General features: G+C 42.9%; 1 protein-coding gene across 3 annotated transcripts in view; it reads left to right on the top strand.

The window, feature by feature from the left end:
- Positions 1–13,932, top strand: part of B3GLCT (beta 3-glucosyltransferase) — a 147,384-nt gene that overhangs the window by 122,161 nt on the left and 11,291 nt on the right. For 2 of the 3 annotated variants that reach the window (XM_058276988.2, XM_058276990.2), the window contains one exon: positions 9,060–13,166. The exons of the other annotated variant lie outside the window; for it this stretch is intronic. In XM_058276988.2, the coding sequence (XP_058132971.1) occupies positions 9,060–9,353 (294 nt within the window). In that variant the 3' untranslated portion in view covers positions 9,354–13,166. Of the gene's footprint in view, positions 1–9,059; positions 13,167–13,932 lie in introns of those variants that run through there. 3 annotated transcript variants of the gene reach the window in all.

The raw sequence follows: 13,932 nt of genomic DNA, 5'->3' as shown, positions 1-13,932 counted from the left end.
GCATGGGAATCTGTGTTTCTTTGTGCTGCGTCATCTTGTGTCAGCTCTCCGTGTGTGCAGCACCATTCCTGGACAGACTGCACTTTTTTTCGCACTGGGCGGCTCTCCTTATAGGGCGCACTCCTTGCATGTGGGGCTCCCCCATGCAGGGACACCCTTGTGTGGCAGGGCACTCCTTGTGTGCATCAGCACTGTGCATGGACCAGCTGCCCCTGGGGGCAGGCAGGAATCCAGGCTCCAGGTGGCGGGCACTACCCGCCTGCCTGTGGCTCCCGCTCGCGCGCTCCCTTCCGCTCTCTGTGGTACATTTTAACATGAGCTCTTTTTTTGTTAGATAGTACCATGGAAACTAATCTCAGCGTTTAGACCAGCGCTCTGGCCGCCTTTGATGGTGATTGTGTTGGCACCAAGTGACCGCTTTAATGGTGACCTGTTGCATCCAATGTGTTGCTGATAGGCCTGGCCGCTGTTAGTTTGCTAAGTCCTAAAGTCAAAATGATGACCATCACCAGATTCTTTTAGCAACTACAAAGGTAAACCTTTCCTTGTTTTCAGAGATAAATAACCACCGAAAGACATTTTTGCAAAAGGTTATTCAATCAGTTAGGGCTTTGATTTGATATGAAAACAGTAGCTTGGGGCAAATAGTGTGCCACTTGCCATTGGTTAGACAGAAAGGAATAGGGACGGACCAGCTCATAAAGAGGCATAGTACAGACCAAACGATGTCCTGTGCCCTGTACCACAGGCCTCACCCAGGCTTACATAGTTTCCGTTGAAAGCAAAGTGGAAGCATTAACAATAAACCTGGGTGTATCGCTCGTGGTAGAGTGAATACGCTATTTGCTTTATTACTACTTTCCTTTAATAGCGTGAAGTCAGATTACTTTTTATCTGCAAGAATAAATGCTACTTCTAGCCATAACTGGGCTGGATATCCATTTAAATAGGTTTCAAGAATCTAAGCTGGTCTTCCAAGGCCCACGTGCTGGAGCAGTGTGGGTACCCGCTACCGCAGGCGTTGCCTCCGACACAGCGCCGCTGGATGGTGGATGAGCAGACACGTGGGACGAGGGGGTGGTCTGCACCCTCCCCCCAACCCCCAGCTTGCCGGCTCCCTTCTCGCCCCCCTCCATGGCCCTGCGAGGCTCGCTGGCCCTTTGGCTTCCCGGGGGGTTCAGCCAGGGGCGACTGGAGGAGCCCGGGGAGCGGGGGGAGCCTCCAGCTGGTCGCCCCTCTGCCCTCGGACATCCGGATGGTAACAGCCGCTGTGTTGGGGTCCTGCGAGCCCCCGTGCTGGCCTCCCTAATTCCTGCTCTCCCCTTTGTAAATGGTCCCTTTCTTAGAGCCCCCTGGAGCCCTGACCCCTGGCGGGCGTCAGCTGACCGAGACGCGCCCCACGGCTCCCCAAGAGCCGCCGTCTGCAATCGGGTTTTGAACCCGGGACTGCGCTGCTGTTCTCTGCGCCTGCGCAGCCCGACCCCACCGGGCATCTCCCACGCGTGCGCCGACCACCCAGAGGGCGCCTGGCGGGCGAGCGCGCCCCTCGTGGGGAGGAAGGGAACAGCAGCTCGGGGAGCTCGGCGGAGCCCTGGGATCTCCAGCGGCTCCAGAGCCCGGAGGTGAGGAATGACGTTTGCTCAGGGGCCCGCGTGGACACGAGCCCGCAGCGAGCTTGAAATCAGCGTGCGGGTGCGCCAGAGAGAGCCAGACGTGAGGTGTCAAACTCGTCTATTAAACCTCCTGCCAGCGATTTAGTTTTAGAAAAGAGAACTCCATTACATTAAATCAATATTTAGTGGGGATTAAATATTAAATATTGGACGGGAATGCTGTTTGTATTTTCTTTATAGGTTTATTTTGCTTTTATAGTTGTAAAAGAGCTGTAACATAAGAAATGTACAGTACAGGCTTAAGTAACATTATACTATGAATCATTGAAGCTGATGGCCGAATTTCATGAGCCATGTTCTCTTGGAAAGGGTCTTTTTTTTTTTTTTTTAAGATTTATTTTTCGCCCCGCCCTGGTTTTCTGTTCTCTGTGTCCATTTGCTGCATCTTCTTTGTCCGCTTCTGTTCTTGTCAGCGGCTCGGGAATCTGTGTTTCTTTTTGTTGCGTCATCTTGCTGTGTCAGCTCTCCGTGTGTGAGGTGCCATTCCTGGGCAGGCTGCACTTTCTTTTGTGCAGGGCGGTTCTCTTTATGGGGCGCACTCCTTGCGCATGGGGCTCCCCTATGCGGGGACACCCCTGCGTGGCACAGGACTCCTTGCACGCATCAGCACTGCGCATGGGCCAGCTCCACACGGGTCAAGGAGGACCCGGGTTTGAACCGCGGACCTCCCATGTGGTAGACGGACGCCCTAACCGCTGGGCCAAGTCCGCTTCCTGGAAAGGATCTTATATTATTCAGATATAAATGTATTATTCAGAAATGTGGCTTTCTAGTTAAAACATGAGAGTGCAGGAATCCTACTACTTAGATTTTAATCCTGGCTCTCAAGAACCTCCTAGGTGATACTGGATGAGTTAACTTCTCTACCTCAACTTTCTCTTCTGCCTTTTAGGGTTTTGTGAGGAATAAATGAGTGAAATGAATCAAAATATTTAGCACAATATATAAAACCCTTTATTAAATCAATGTCTTGTCTGTCTTTAAAATTATCCTTGCCCTTTTGCTCCTGTTTTGAAGCTCTGGTAAATTTCCTAAGTCAAACCAAAAATTAATATTAGGACCACGTACCTAAATTGTAATCCTTGTGTGCAATTTAGGTCTTATTATTGAAAATTGTTTAAATGGAAATAAAGTACATACACTATTCTAAAACCCCAAGCAAAAGGAATTTAGTAAATCTGCCAGTAAGAAATACTGAAAAAAAAAAAAAAGCATGAGATATAGCTTGACAAGGTTTAGTGTGGGCTGCTGAAGCAAACATAGGAGTAGATTGTCTGCTTATAGAGTTGCATGCTCATTTGGTTTAGAAGAAGTAATGGGACATTATTTGATGACTTTTCCAAAGACCCAAAGGAGTGAATAAAAAATTAGATTTCCTTTTCACATTAGGCAGTAGACTCGTGGAAATATCTGAAAGCACACATAAAAACAATTAGCTTATTTTTAGGAGGTACAGGGGATTGAACTTGGGACCTTATTCCTTGGGAGGCAGGTATGGGAAGCTGCCTCTGGCACAGGTGCTGTATTGGCCATCTTGTTGCTAAGTGCTATTTTTAGATACTAACCCGGTTAAGTTTCCTTTCCCCACCCTCGCTGAAGCAATGAAGTTTCTCTTCTTCCGCCACTCCCCCGGGCTCCAATTGGGCACTCCCTAAAGAGCAGGAAAGTCTTTCCGCGGACGTTGCCAAATAACCATCTGCACGCGCGTGTGGCACGAGAATCAAAATCTAGTTAACCAATCGTTTACTGACACGTGTTGTCAGTATGTACCACCTCCTTCATCCCTGGCTATAAGAACCCCTGACTGACCCTCAGTAAACGAGGCTTGATCAGAATCTTGTCTTGCCTCCATTCTTTGTGTCTCTTGTCCCTTTTTCATTCCCACTCCTTCCCTCAGGTCTCGGTTCGACTGATCCGTGGGTCGGGTCAGGCAGGTGCTCAATCACTGAGCTAACCCGCTGCCCTGAAAGCATACGTTTTAAAACACATACTCAGACAGAACGTGGAAACTCTTGACTTAGCCAGAGATTTCCATATGTCATCTCTATCAGTTTCCTATTGTTGCTGGAACAAATTACTGCAAACTTAGTGGCTTAACATAACACAAAGGTCAGAAGTCTGAAATGGATCCCGCTGGGCTAAAATCAAGGTGTCTGTAGGGCTGTGCTCCCTCTGGAGGCTGCAGGGGAGAACCGATGTCCTGCTTTTCCCAGCTCCTAGAGGCCACCTGCTTCCCTTGGCTTGTGGCACCATCCTCCATTGCCAAAGGCAGCAGGAGAGCCTTCTCAAATCCCTCTCTGCCCCTGACCCTCCTGCTTTCCTTTTAGAAGGATCCTTGTGATGACATTGGATAATCCAGGAGACTCTTCCCAGCTAGAGCCTGAGATGCTGCAAATGTCTGCCCTGGCAGGTTGCGCATTCACACATTCAGGGGGTCAGGAAGTGGGCGTCTGTGAGTGTCAGATGTTACTCTTCCCTCCACACATCTCAGGCTGTTTCTCTTGACTGGAAGTCCGGGGGACCTGGCTGTTCTTTTCCTAAGCCCGACCTTGGGCTTCGCGTTGATTTTGCTCTTTGTGTGACCTGTGCTTTCTCTGCCAACTCAATTCCGCAGCTTTTATGTACACCTTCATGCAACCAGCACTGTACTAGAAATCCATTTTTAGGAACAGCTCTGCACATTTCTTCCTGTTATCAGAGAGAAGATTGAGAACCTATAGGCTAGAGGCCCACTAACTTTTATGTAACAGCTCGTCGGCATGTCTGCCTCCAGGTGATTATCACCTCTTAGCATTTGCAAGCTCCATTGCTTCATCATGGGAGGCAGAGGAGCCCATCAGGGAAATGCTGTAAGCAATTTGTGGTAAGTACTGCTGGGCAGCTACCTCTTTTTTCATGCTGGTCCTTCCTACTGGTTTCTTTTCTTTTTAAAGATTTATTTATTTATTTATTTATCTCTACTTCCTGCCCCCACAGTTGTCTGCTCTCTGTGTCCATTTGCTGTGTGTTCTTCTGTGTCCGCCTGCATTCTTGTCAGCAGCACCGAAATCTGTGTTTCTTTTTGTTGCGTCATCTTGCTGCATCAGCTCTCCGTGTGTGCAGTGCCACTCCTGGGCAGGCTGCACATTTTTCACACAGGGCGGCTCTCCTTACCGGCTGCTGTCCTTGCACATGGGGCTCCCCTACATGGGGACACCACTTCATGGAACGGCACTCCTTGCACGCATCAGCACTGCGCATGGGCCAGCTCACCTTATGGGCCAGGAGGCCCTGGGTTTGAACCCTGGACCTCCCATGTGGTAGGCAGATGCCCCTTCCTACTGCTTTCGAATGAGAGGATTTGGGATTTACCCTGAAAATGCTCAGTATTTTCTGGTTTGGAAAATTTTCAGAAAGGCTCTTTCTTTAAGAACCAGAGGTAAGGAACATATTAATGAGGTCATAGCTAAATGCATCTAAAGTTCTAATGAACAGTTCTAGAAGCTGTAGTATCATGCGCTACTTGGCTGGTATGTGTCTCCAGTTCCTGGGGAAGCAACCTACGAATCTTTGGAATTTCCACTGGTAGGAGTCTTTTTTTTTTTTTTTTTTAACAGAATTTTGATCTTTGTGGTGGGCCCAGGACCACACCTGATAATTCTTTGCTGCTAACACAATGCCAGGGAGGGACAGGCCATACCTGTAGACCTAGGGTGGGCGACCACACCAGAAAGACCAACCAGGTGATTAGGGACTGGTGCTGTGAGCCAGGTCATCTGAGCCCACCTCCCTGACCTCTGGCTGGGGGTGGTGGCAGGGCTGGAGATTGAGTCAACCAGGTGGGCACTGATTTCACCAGTTGTGCCCACCTGAGGAGAACGCATATAAACTGGGGACCCTCAAAGCGCCGGGCAGCTGCCATGGCTGATAATGCATCTCCATGCCAGGAGCATGATGCGTTTTGAGTCCACGTGGAAAGGACACGGAAGCTTGCGTAAAGCTCGCCCTATCCTTTCTTCATTTGGCTTCTTCTTTGTATCCCTTTATTATAATAATGGATACAAAGATTCATAAGTACAGTGCTTTTAGTGTCATTCTAGCAAATTATCAAATCCAAAGAGGTGGTGGGAACTCCCGAATTTGTAGCCACTTGGTCAGAAGTGTGTGTGGCCTGGGCACAAAGGACGATCTTGCAGAGGGATGCCCGGGCCCTGTGGAGCCTGGCCCAACTCCAGGTAGTTAGAGTCAGAACTGAATTGACTGAGTTACTGCCATGTGGGCATTTGGTGTCAGAATCTACTGTTGGAAATGATAGAAGTTTTTGCAAAACCTTTATAGACACCCTTGCAAAAGTTGAGTTCAGTGCTGTGTTTAAGGGGATTCCAAGAGATGAATCCAACTGCAATTCCCCCAGAGAGTGAAATAGGGATTGTGACAAGAATGACACTATAAGACTGGCAGGTGCATTTCCCTGGGAGGAGATGCTGGGGGTTCGCCAAAGGAAGACAGTGTAACTGTTTACAAATGATTCCTTTTAAGCACTATGATTTGCTCTCTGAAGGAGAGGGGAGAACCAAACACATTTTTTTTTTGAGGAAACTGACCAGCTTATGTGGGCCACATGGCCTTCACCATCAGCTCAGACAGGCTAAGAGGCCTAGTCAACGCTGATCCACAGAGATATACGGTTAGAGAGGAAAATACAAGTCAGAAAAGCACAGATGAACTTGGAACCATATCCTGGAGGGATCACGTGTACATAAAGAGAATCCAACCCTGTCAAGTAGAGAAATATTAAAGACAGGTCTGGGACCTGGGACACCTAAGCATTGACTACTGAGGAATAAAAATTTTTTAAAAATTGGTATCATGTTAAATTTTTCCACTTCTACCCCGTGCCAAGGCATGAGACAGGCAATTTGCCATGCAGTGCCTGGTAGAGCAGGGGAATTTGTGCTCCACAGTCATCGAGGGCAGCCCTTTGAGGTCCAGCTTTGCGGGGAGAGGTCTCTTAGATGAAATCATACCCTGGGATTTGTCTTCTGTGTCTTTCACCCCTGATGCTATGACTTCGGGTTTAGCCAGTTTGCCTAAAATCTTCAACATGAAAGCAGTCTTAATCATTCCACTTATTTCTTTGGTTCCTATCTTCATTTAGTTTTTGGCTTGTGTATTCTTTACTTATTTTCAGTTCATCTCTGTATTTATGGAGATTTAAAAAATACTTGATGCATAATTTTTAGTTGTTTTCAGCAGTACGATTGATTGCAGTCCACCATTCTTCTGGGAACAGATGTCCCTGATTTTCTGAAGTATTTCAGAGACCTTAAATATCAACACATAATGATTCTAACATGGAAAACGAAAGAATCCACATTATGCCTTTAACTGACTTTGTGTTTTTATAATGATTTGTCCACCTCTGGGTGTAGCAATGCCATTCCCTGAAACAAGGGGAGCAGACTTGTGTCCTGGACTGGCAGATATTTAGGAGGTTTGGTTCTGAGATCTGGTTACTTCTCAGGCATGGATTCAAAGTTGAGACCCAGGAATTCTGTGTTCTTCAGAGATCCCTTAATAAATTCATTTCTTACAATCCTGGTGAAAGTGGTATCTCTGGGCCCTGCCGAGGTGAGAGGGCAGGACTTAAGAGATATATCGACTAACTTTCCAGTATCCCAAGTTTTTCAATAGCTTCCTCTACGGTCTACCAAGGTGGTTTTGGCATTTCACCTTCTTCATTAAGATAAGCCAGCTGTGGTCATGTATCAGCGAGCCAGACCGCTGGAGCCCGTCCTAACCTCTTCCTAACCCCTTGAGCTAAAACGCTGAATCCAGAATCTCTCCTTGTGGGCCTCATACCAATAAATTCAGCCTGATCCAATTTTACATTCCTTTCATCTTGATCCCACCCCCTTAAGATCAATTCCCACATATATTCCCCAGATTTCTATCTACATAAATTGGACAGATCATGCAATTCTTCTGATGTGCATCACACCTCCTCACACACTGGACCCCAGAAAGGGGGAAAAATAGGCATAAAGGACATCACTGGGACAACTACTGAAAATCGAATATGAACCATCGATTAGATAACAGGATTATGTCTGTACTGTGGTTGTATATCTACCTGTTCTTAGAAAATACATACAGATCTGGCAAAAATACCTCACCAGTCCTGCAAAACAGCTAATAATGAATCACATACCACCATTTCAGTCATCGTATTTTTGTTCATGTAGCCCCTAAAAAATCTTTGAAAAATAATCTTTCTCCTTTTTTCTTTGTAAGTTGATGTTTAAAATGTTTCCTCATTAGTTTTACTGAGAAATTGTCTGAAACTTGTAAATAAGGTAAAAAGATGGTTATGTGACCATTTACTGTCTTGCTAAGAACATTCTAACAAATCACCTTGAGTATAATCTAACTCTCTCTGAGAATGTAATTTTGGATTAGTTTTCATACTTGGTTAGGGTCCAGTCATTTTACAAGTCTGTAAAGTTCGAGTTTAGCTTGTAAAAGGATGATAAGGTGAGTTGATTTTTCTTCTCAGTCTGGTAGAGCAGATAACCTCAAAGATTATGATTTTATTGCCCTGTAGGCATGAGCTGGTTTTGTTTTCTAATTTTAGTGCTCATTTTGTCATTCCTTCTTTCATGGACTACATAAAATCCCAGTTCCTCATATGCTCTTTGAAACAGCGTTGTCTCCTGCTGGATCTCTCTTCAGTGGTTTAACTGAAACTTTGACACATGCTCACTACCTATTTGCATGATAATTATGTTTTTTAACATTTTGTAAGTTATACTTTGACAGGTCACATAGGCCTAAAACATTTAATTGTAGTATATTGTAAAAAATTTAAAATAAAACTACCAAATACCTCTTTTGATCTACATCTACTTTGATGTATCTAAACCTGCCATCATTCATTTAAAAAATACAGGAAAGAGCTCATCTTTATTATCAGAAATTTTACATCATTGCTTTTCTTCTTTAACCTTATGAGCAAAAGTTTTGAAAGTCATTTATTAATAATCCTATTATACTTCTTGGAAAAAAGTAGATAGGTACTTAGATTAAAAGAGATGACAGATGTTTTTAAGAAAGTCTTCTGATGCTGAGGCTTTAAATGTCACAAAATTCTGGGTTGATTTATTATTATACTTATTATTATGATATAATTGACCAAAATTATTATATATTAGGGGTTTTTTTGGTAGTTATTAAATATAAGAAATTACTTTATTGGAAATGCAACTCAATAAGATTGGTGGGGCTTTATACAAATTTTAACTATATTCATGGATGTATATTTATTACCTTTTTAAAAGAGATTTATTTATTTCTCCGCACCCCCTCGTTTGCACTTGATGTATCTGTTTGTCTTCCTTGTTTTTTCAGGAGGCACCAGGAACTGAACCCAGGACCTCCGATGTGGGAAGGAGGCATCTAATCACTTGGGCCACCTCCCTTCCCTGCTTTGTTGTGTCTCTCATTATGTTTTTCTTCTTGTGTCTCTTGTTGCATCATCTTGTTACATTAGCTTGCCACACCTGCCCATTGTGCCAGCTCACTGTCTTCTTTAGGAGGTGCCAGGAACTGAACCAGGGACCTCCATGTGGTAGGCAGGAGCCGAATCACTTGAGCCACATCCACTTCCCTTTATTCTTTATTTTTATTGACATAAGCTTATAAATAAGTGAATGGGAATATTATTTGAGTTATATGCCAAAAATTATGCAGTGATTTTTTTTCCATTAGAAATGCACTTTTTAGGGATCTCCCTACTAGCAATTCCATTATGCCGTCCTTCAATTTTGTTGATAGCAAATAATTGATAACCAGTTGACTTAAATGATGATTTTTATCTATTCATTCACTTTTCTGTCGCTGATGCCAACATTTTGAAAGGGATCTGTGATGGTTAGGCTAATGTGTCAACTTGGCCAGGTAATTGTGCCCAGTTGTTTGGTCAAGCAAGCACTGGGTTAATTGTAATACAAGGACATTTATGGACATTAGTCATCAGTGGGTTTACTGCATAGATAACTGTTTTCATCTACGATCAACCAGGAAGATTGCCGTCAGCAATGAGTGATGTTTTATCTGATCAGTTGAATGCCTTAAAAGGGGAAGTGATTTCAGCATTCAGAGAGAATTTCCCAGCTCATCTGGACAGTCAGCCTATCCTAGAAACTCTTCAAGGACCTTCATTGGACTTTCATCGGAGTCCCTGTTTTGCAGACTGCTTGTGGAACCTGGACTTGTGCAGCCCCACGGTCATATAAGAGACTCTTATAAAATCTCATACTATTTACAGATATCTCCTGTTGATTCTGTTTCCCTAGAGAACCCTAATACAATGAAGAAGAGAAAAAAATAGTCGTATTCATATCTCACAAAACCAAAACTCATTTGTACTATTTAATGAAGGTATCTTTTTTCCTGCTTCTTCAATTTAGAGCAAGTCCTCAACTCTAGATGATCATAAGGCTTTCTGTCCTGTGTGATTTTGAAAAAATACAGATGCTCAGGCTCCATCCCTGGAGAATCTACGACAGGTCTGAGATTGGGTCTGGAACATGGTTCCAAAGGAGATTCTCTCTGGTACAGCAAGGAATGAAAATCTAGAAATATATGAAGGACCTTTGGTACATTCCCAGGTATGACTTGGATGGCAGCTGGCAGGAGCAACTGTTCACTCCTGGCAAGTTGGTCCCATGGCCTGACATCACGTCATGATGTCTGATTGGTTTGGGGGATTTTGTCAAACTTAAAAACGAGACCATCTTTCTCCTATTCTGTAGTGCTCCAGCTACGTTAGGAATGACGATGATTTCCTCTAGGTTTGTACTAAGGAAACCCTCTCTTTTTTCTCCTAGTAAGAAATACCTTGATTTTATTTTATTTTAAAACTACACGTTCATTATTGAAAATTCATAGAATATAGAACATATTAAATATCACCAGCTATACATCTGCCTGGAGAAAGTCCAGTTCATATACATTGTGTGAGGCATTTTATGCCTGATCATAAAATTTTGATCATATGTTACATACTGGTTTTTTGGCTTTTCTGGGTTTTTTTAAAGATTTATTTTTTATTTATTCATCTCCCCTTTCCCCACCCCCTCCCCAGTTGTCTGCTCTCTGTGTCCATTCACTATGTGTTCTTCTGCATCTGCTTGTATTCTTATCAGCGGCACTGGGAATCCGTGTCTCCTTTTGTTGCGTCATCTTGTTGTGTGTGTGTGGTGCCACTCCTGGACAGGCTGTGCTTTCCTTGTGTGGCGTGGCTCTCCCCATGGGTTGCAATCCTGTGCATGGGGCTCCCCTACGCAGGGGACACCCCTGTATGGCGCGGCACTCCCTGCGTGCATTAGCACCGCACGTGGGCCAGCTTTACCACACAGGTCAGGAGGCCCTGGGTTTGAACCCTGGACCTCCCATGTGGTAGGTGGATGCTCTATCCATTGAGCCAAATTTGCTTCCCCATACTGGTTTATTACTTAATTCTTTCCCCTAAAAAAATATCAGGAAGATTTTAAGTTCAACAAATACCTACACACACACACATGCATGCATGTGTGTATATGTATTTACCTTAACGACTGTACAATACTCCATTATAGGATATACTGTAGCTTGTTCAACCCCTATATCCTGTTATAGGGCATTCTGATGACTTCTGATGATTAACATCCTTGCACAGACAGCTTTGCACAATTGCCCAATTATTTTCTCAGAATAAATGTATAACTGTGAGGGTAGCTTTTGATATATATGGCCAAATTGTCTTCTAGAAAGTGTACCAGTTGACACTCACAGTAGTGTTTTATGAGTGTATGTGGTTCCCCCAGCCTCACCTGGTTTGGGTACTGTCATACCTTTGTACATTTGGGCATGGCACACCTTTTAGTATGATTAGTGGTTCTACTATATTTCCTGGTTATTTATGTTTTTTCCTTGTGAATTATCTGTTCATGTCCTTTGCCAATTTTCTACTGGAGAATACATTCTTATTAATTTGTAAGACCTCTTTATTTGCTCTGGATATAAAATTTATAGTCCATAACATATTTTGTAAATATTTTTACCCATTCAATGTTAACTTTATTTATGGGGTTTGTTTGCATTTGTTTGGTTTTATTTTACCATAAAGAAATTTTAATTTGTATTTAGCTGGACCTATACATACTTTTCTTTATTGTTTCACCTTTGTTTTATTCTAGGATTATTCCAAATATAAAAATAATCACCTCTTTACTTCTATATTTTATTCCTTACTTGCTTTATTTATTTGTTTGGCCAGTCAGACAGACAGGCATTTATTATCTTTTATCTCCATTTCTCACTCATTTCCCCTATCCCATATCCTTGTCAGCACTTGATACTTTCAGTCTTTTTTTGTTTCAGCCATTCTAATGGGTGTGCTATACTATCTCAATGTGATTTTAATTTGCATTTCTATGAACATTAATGAAGTTGAGCACATTTAATGGCCATTTGGATATCCTCTTTTGTGTGTGTGATGTACCTGATTAAATCTCTTGCCTATTTTTTTAAATTGTATTATTTGTTTTCTCCTTATTGATTTATAGGAGTTTGTTATATATTATGGATATGAATCTTTGTTCACTATATGGTATTGTGAATATCTTCTCTCATTGTGTGGTTCTTTTGTCCAGCAGAAGTCTTTAATTTTAATGAAGTATAATTTGACATTTTTTTCCTTATGATTAGTTCTTTTATTTGTCCTGTTTAAGAAGTCATTGCCTACTAATGATGTGGGTTAAGACTAAAGGCAGGTATTAGTAAGGATGAAATTTCATTAAGAGCAGGTAAGAGGTGATGAGGGACCTGGTCAAGACAGCAGTAATAGGGACCAATTTAGGAGCTAGTAAGAAAGTTGGCTTGGTCAGAAGGAGTGTGATGGAAACACTTACAGAGGTAGAGAATCAAGGAAGATGATTTAGGGAGGAGGAAGATAAGATAAAGAGTTTAGATTTGGTCACATTGAATTATGGTGCCTGAAGAACTTCCACTTGGAGACCTCTGGAAAGTGATTGGGCCAGTTGGAAATACGGATGGGGAGCTCTTGAGGGATATTTGGGGGAAAAGTACAAACCTGCCTAATGTTAACTGGAACTGTGATTGTGGGTTAAATCCCACAAAGAAAGAGTATGGAATCAGCAGCCTTGGGCCAGGAGGATGTCCCCAGAACAACAAAGTTAATTTGGTGGGCAGAGGAATGGGCATATCCTGGGCATGGGATGCCCTCAGAGGACACCTGACCCAGCCCAGTGCAAGCACACCTCTCCTGGACTAACTGCCAATGTCAAGGTGAATGTCTACTCATCATTTCAGGACTCTTTGCACAGATAATGTCTCAAACAATTTATTTTCATATTCTTTATTACAATTGTCATGCTTTGGATATATGTTACACAAAATTAGTGGTTATTTTATGGGGAAACTTGTTTATGGAAATAAAAATCAGGAAATGAATTTCATTTTTCATTTTTCATTTAATTGGGATATAATGTTGAATTTTAGTTGGGTAAGTAAAAGCAGTTGGTTTTCAGTCAGTGCATTTGCTGGTGCTAATTTTCCATGTAGTGCTGGATGGGATAACCATCCAATTCTGTATTAGGGTTCTCTAGGAAAACAGAATCAGCAGAAGATTATCTGTAAATAGCATAAGATTTGATAAAATCCTCTCACGTAACCATGGGGATGCACAAGTCCAAATTCCACAGGCAGGCTGCAAACCAGGAGCTCTGATGAAGGTCCTTGAGTTCTCAGGACACGTTGGCTATCTGAAGTCAAGCTGGAAAATTTTCTCTGAATGCTGAAATCACTTCTCCTTGTAAAGCATTCAACTGATTGGATAAAATGTCACTCAGTGCTGATGGTAGTCTCCTTGGTTAGTGGTAGATGAAATCAACCATCTATGCAATAAACTCACTGGTGACTAAAGTCCATAAATGTTCTTATATTACAATTAGCCTAGTGCTTGCTTGACCAAACAAGTGGGCACAATTACCTGGCCAAGTTGACACATTAGCCTGACCATCACAGCCCATCCCTTGTTAACTTGGCCACAATACATATCACCTTAAACCATACTTAGTCTCTAAATAAAAACAATAACAGACATGTATGCATTTATTTCCACCTAACAATATTCAACTTTCTTGCGTACAGCTGGAAACACATTAATTCTCTACATTATAGGGTGCAAGTTCTTGGGTAATATTCACTCTTAAACTTG

Source organism: Dasypus novemcinctus, chromosome 15 (assembly GCF_030445035.2).
Source record: "Dasypus novemcinctus isolate mDasNov1 chromosome 15, mDasNov1.1.hap2, whole genome shotgun sequence".
Classification (NCBI taxonomy): Eukaryota; Metazoa; Chordata; class Mammalia; order Cingulata; family Dasypodidae; genus Dasypus; species Dasypus novemcinctus.
This window is presented reverse-complemented; position numbering and strand designations above follow the sequence as displayed.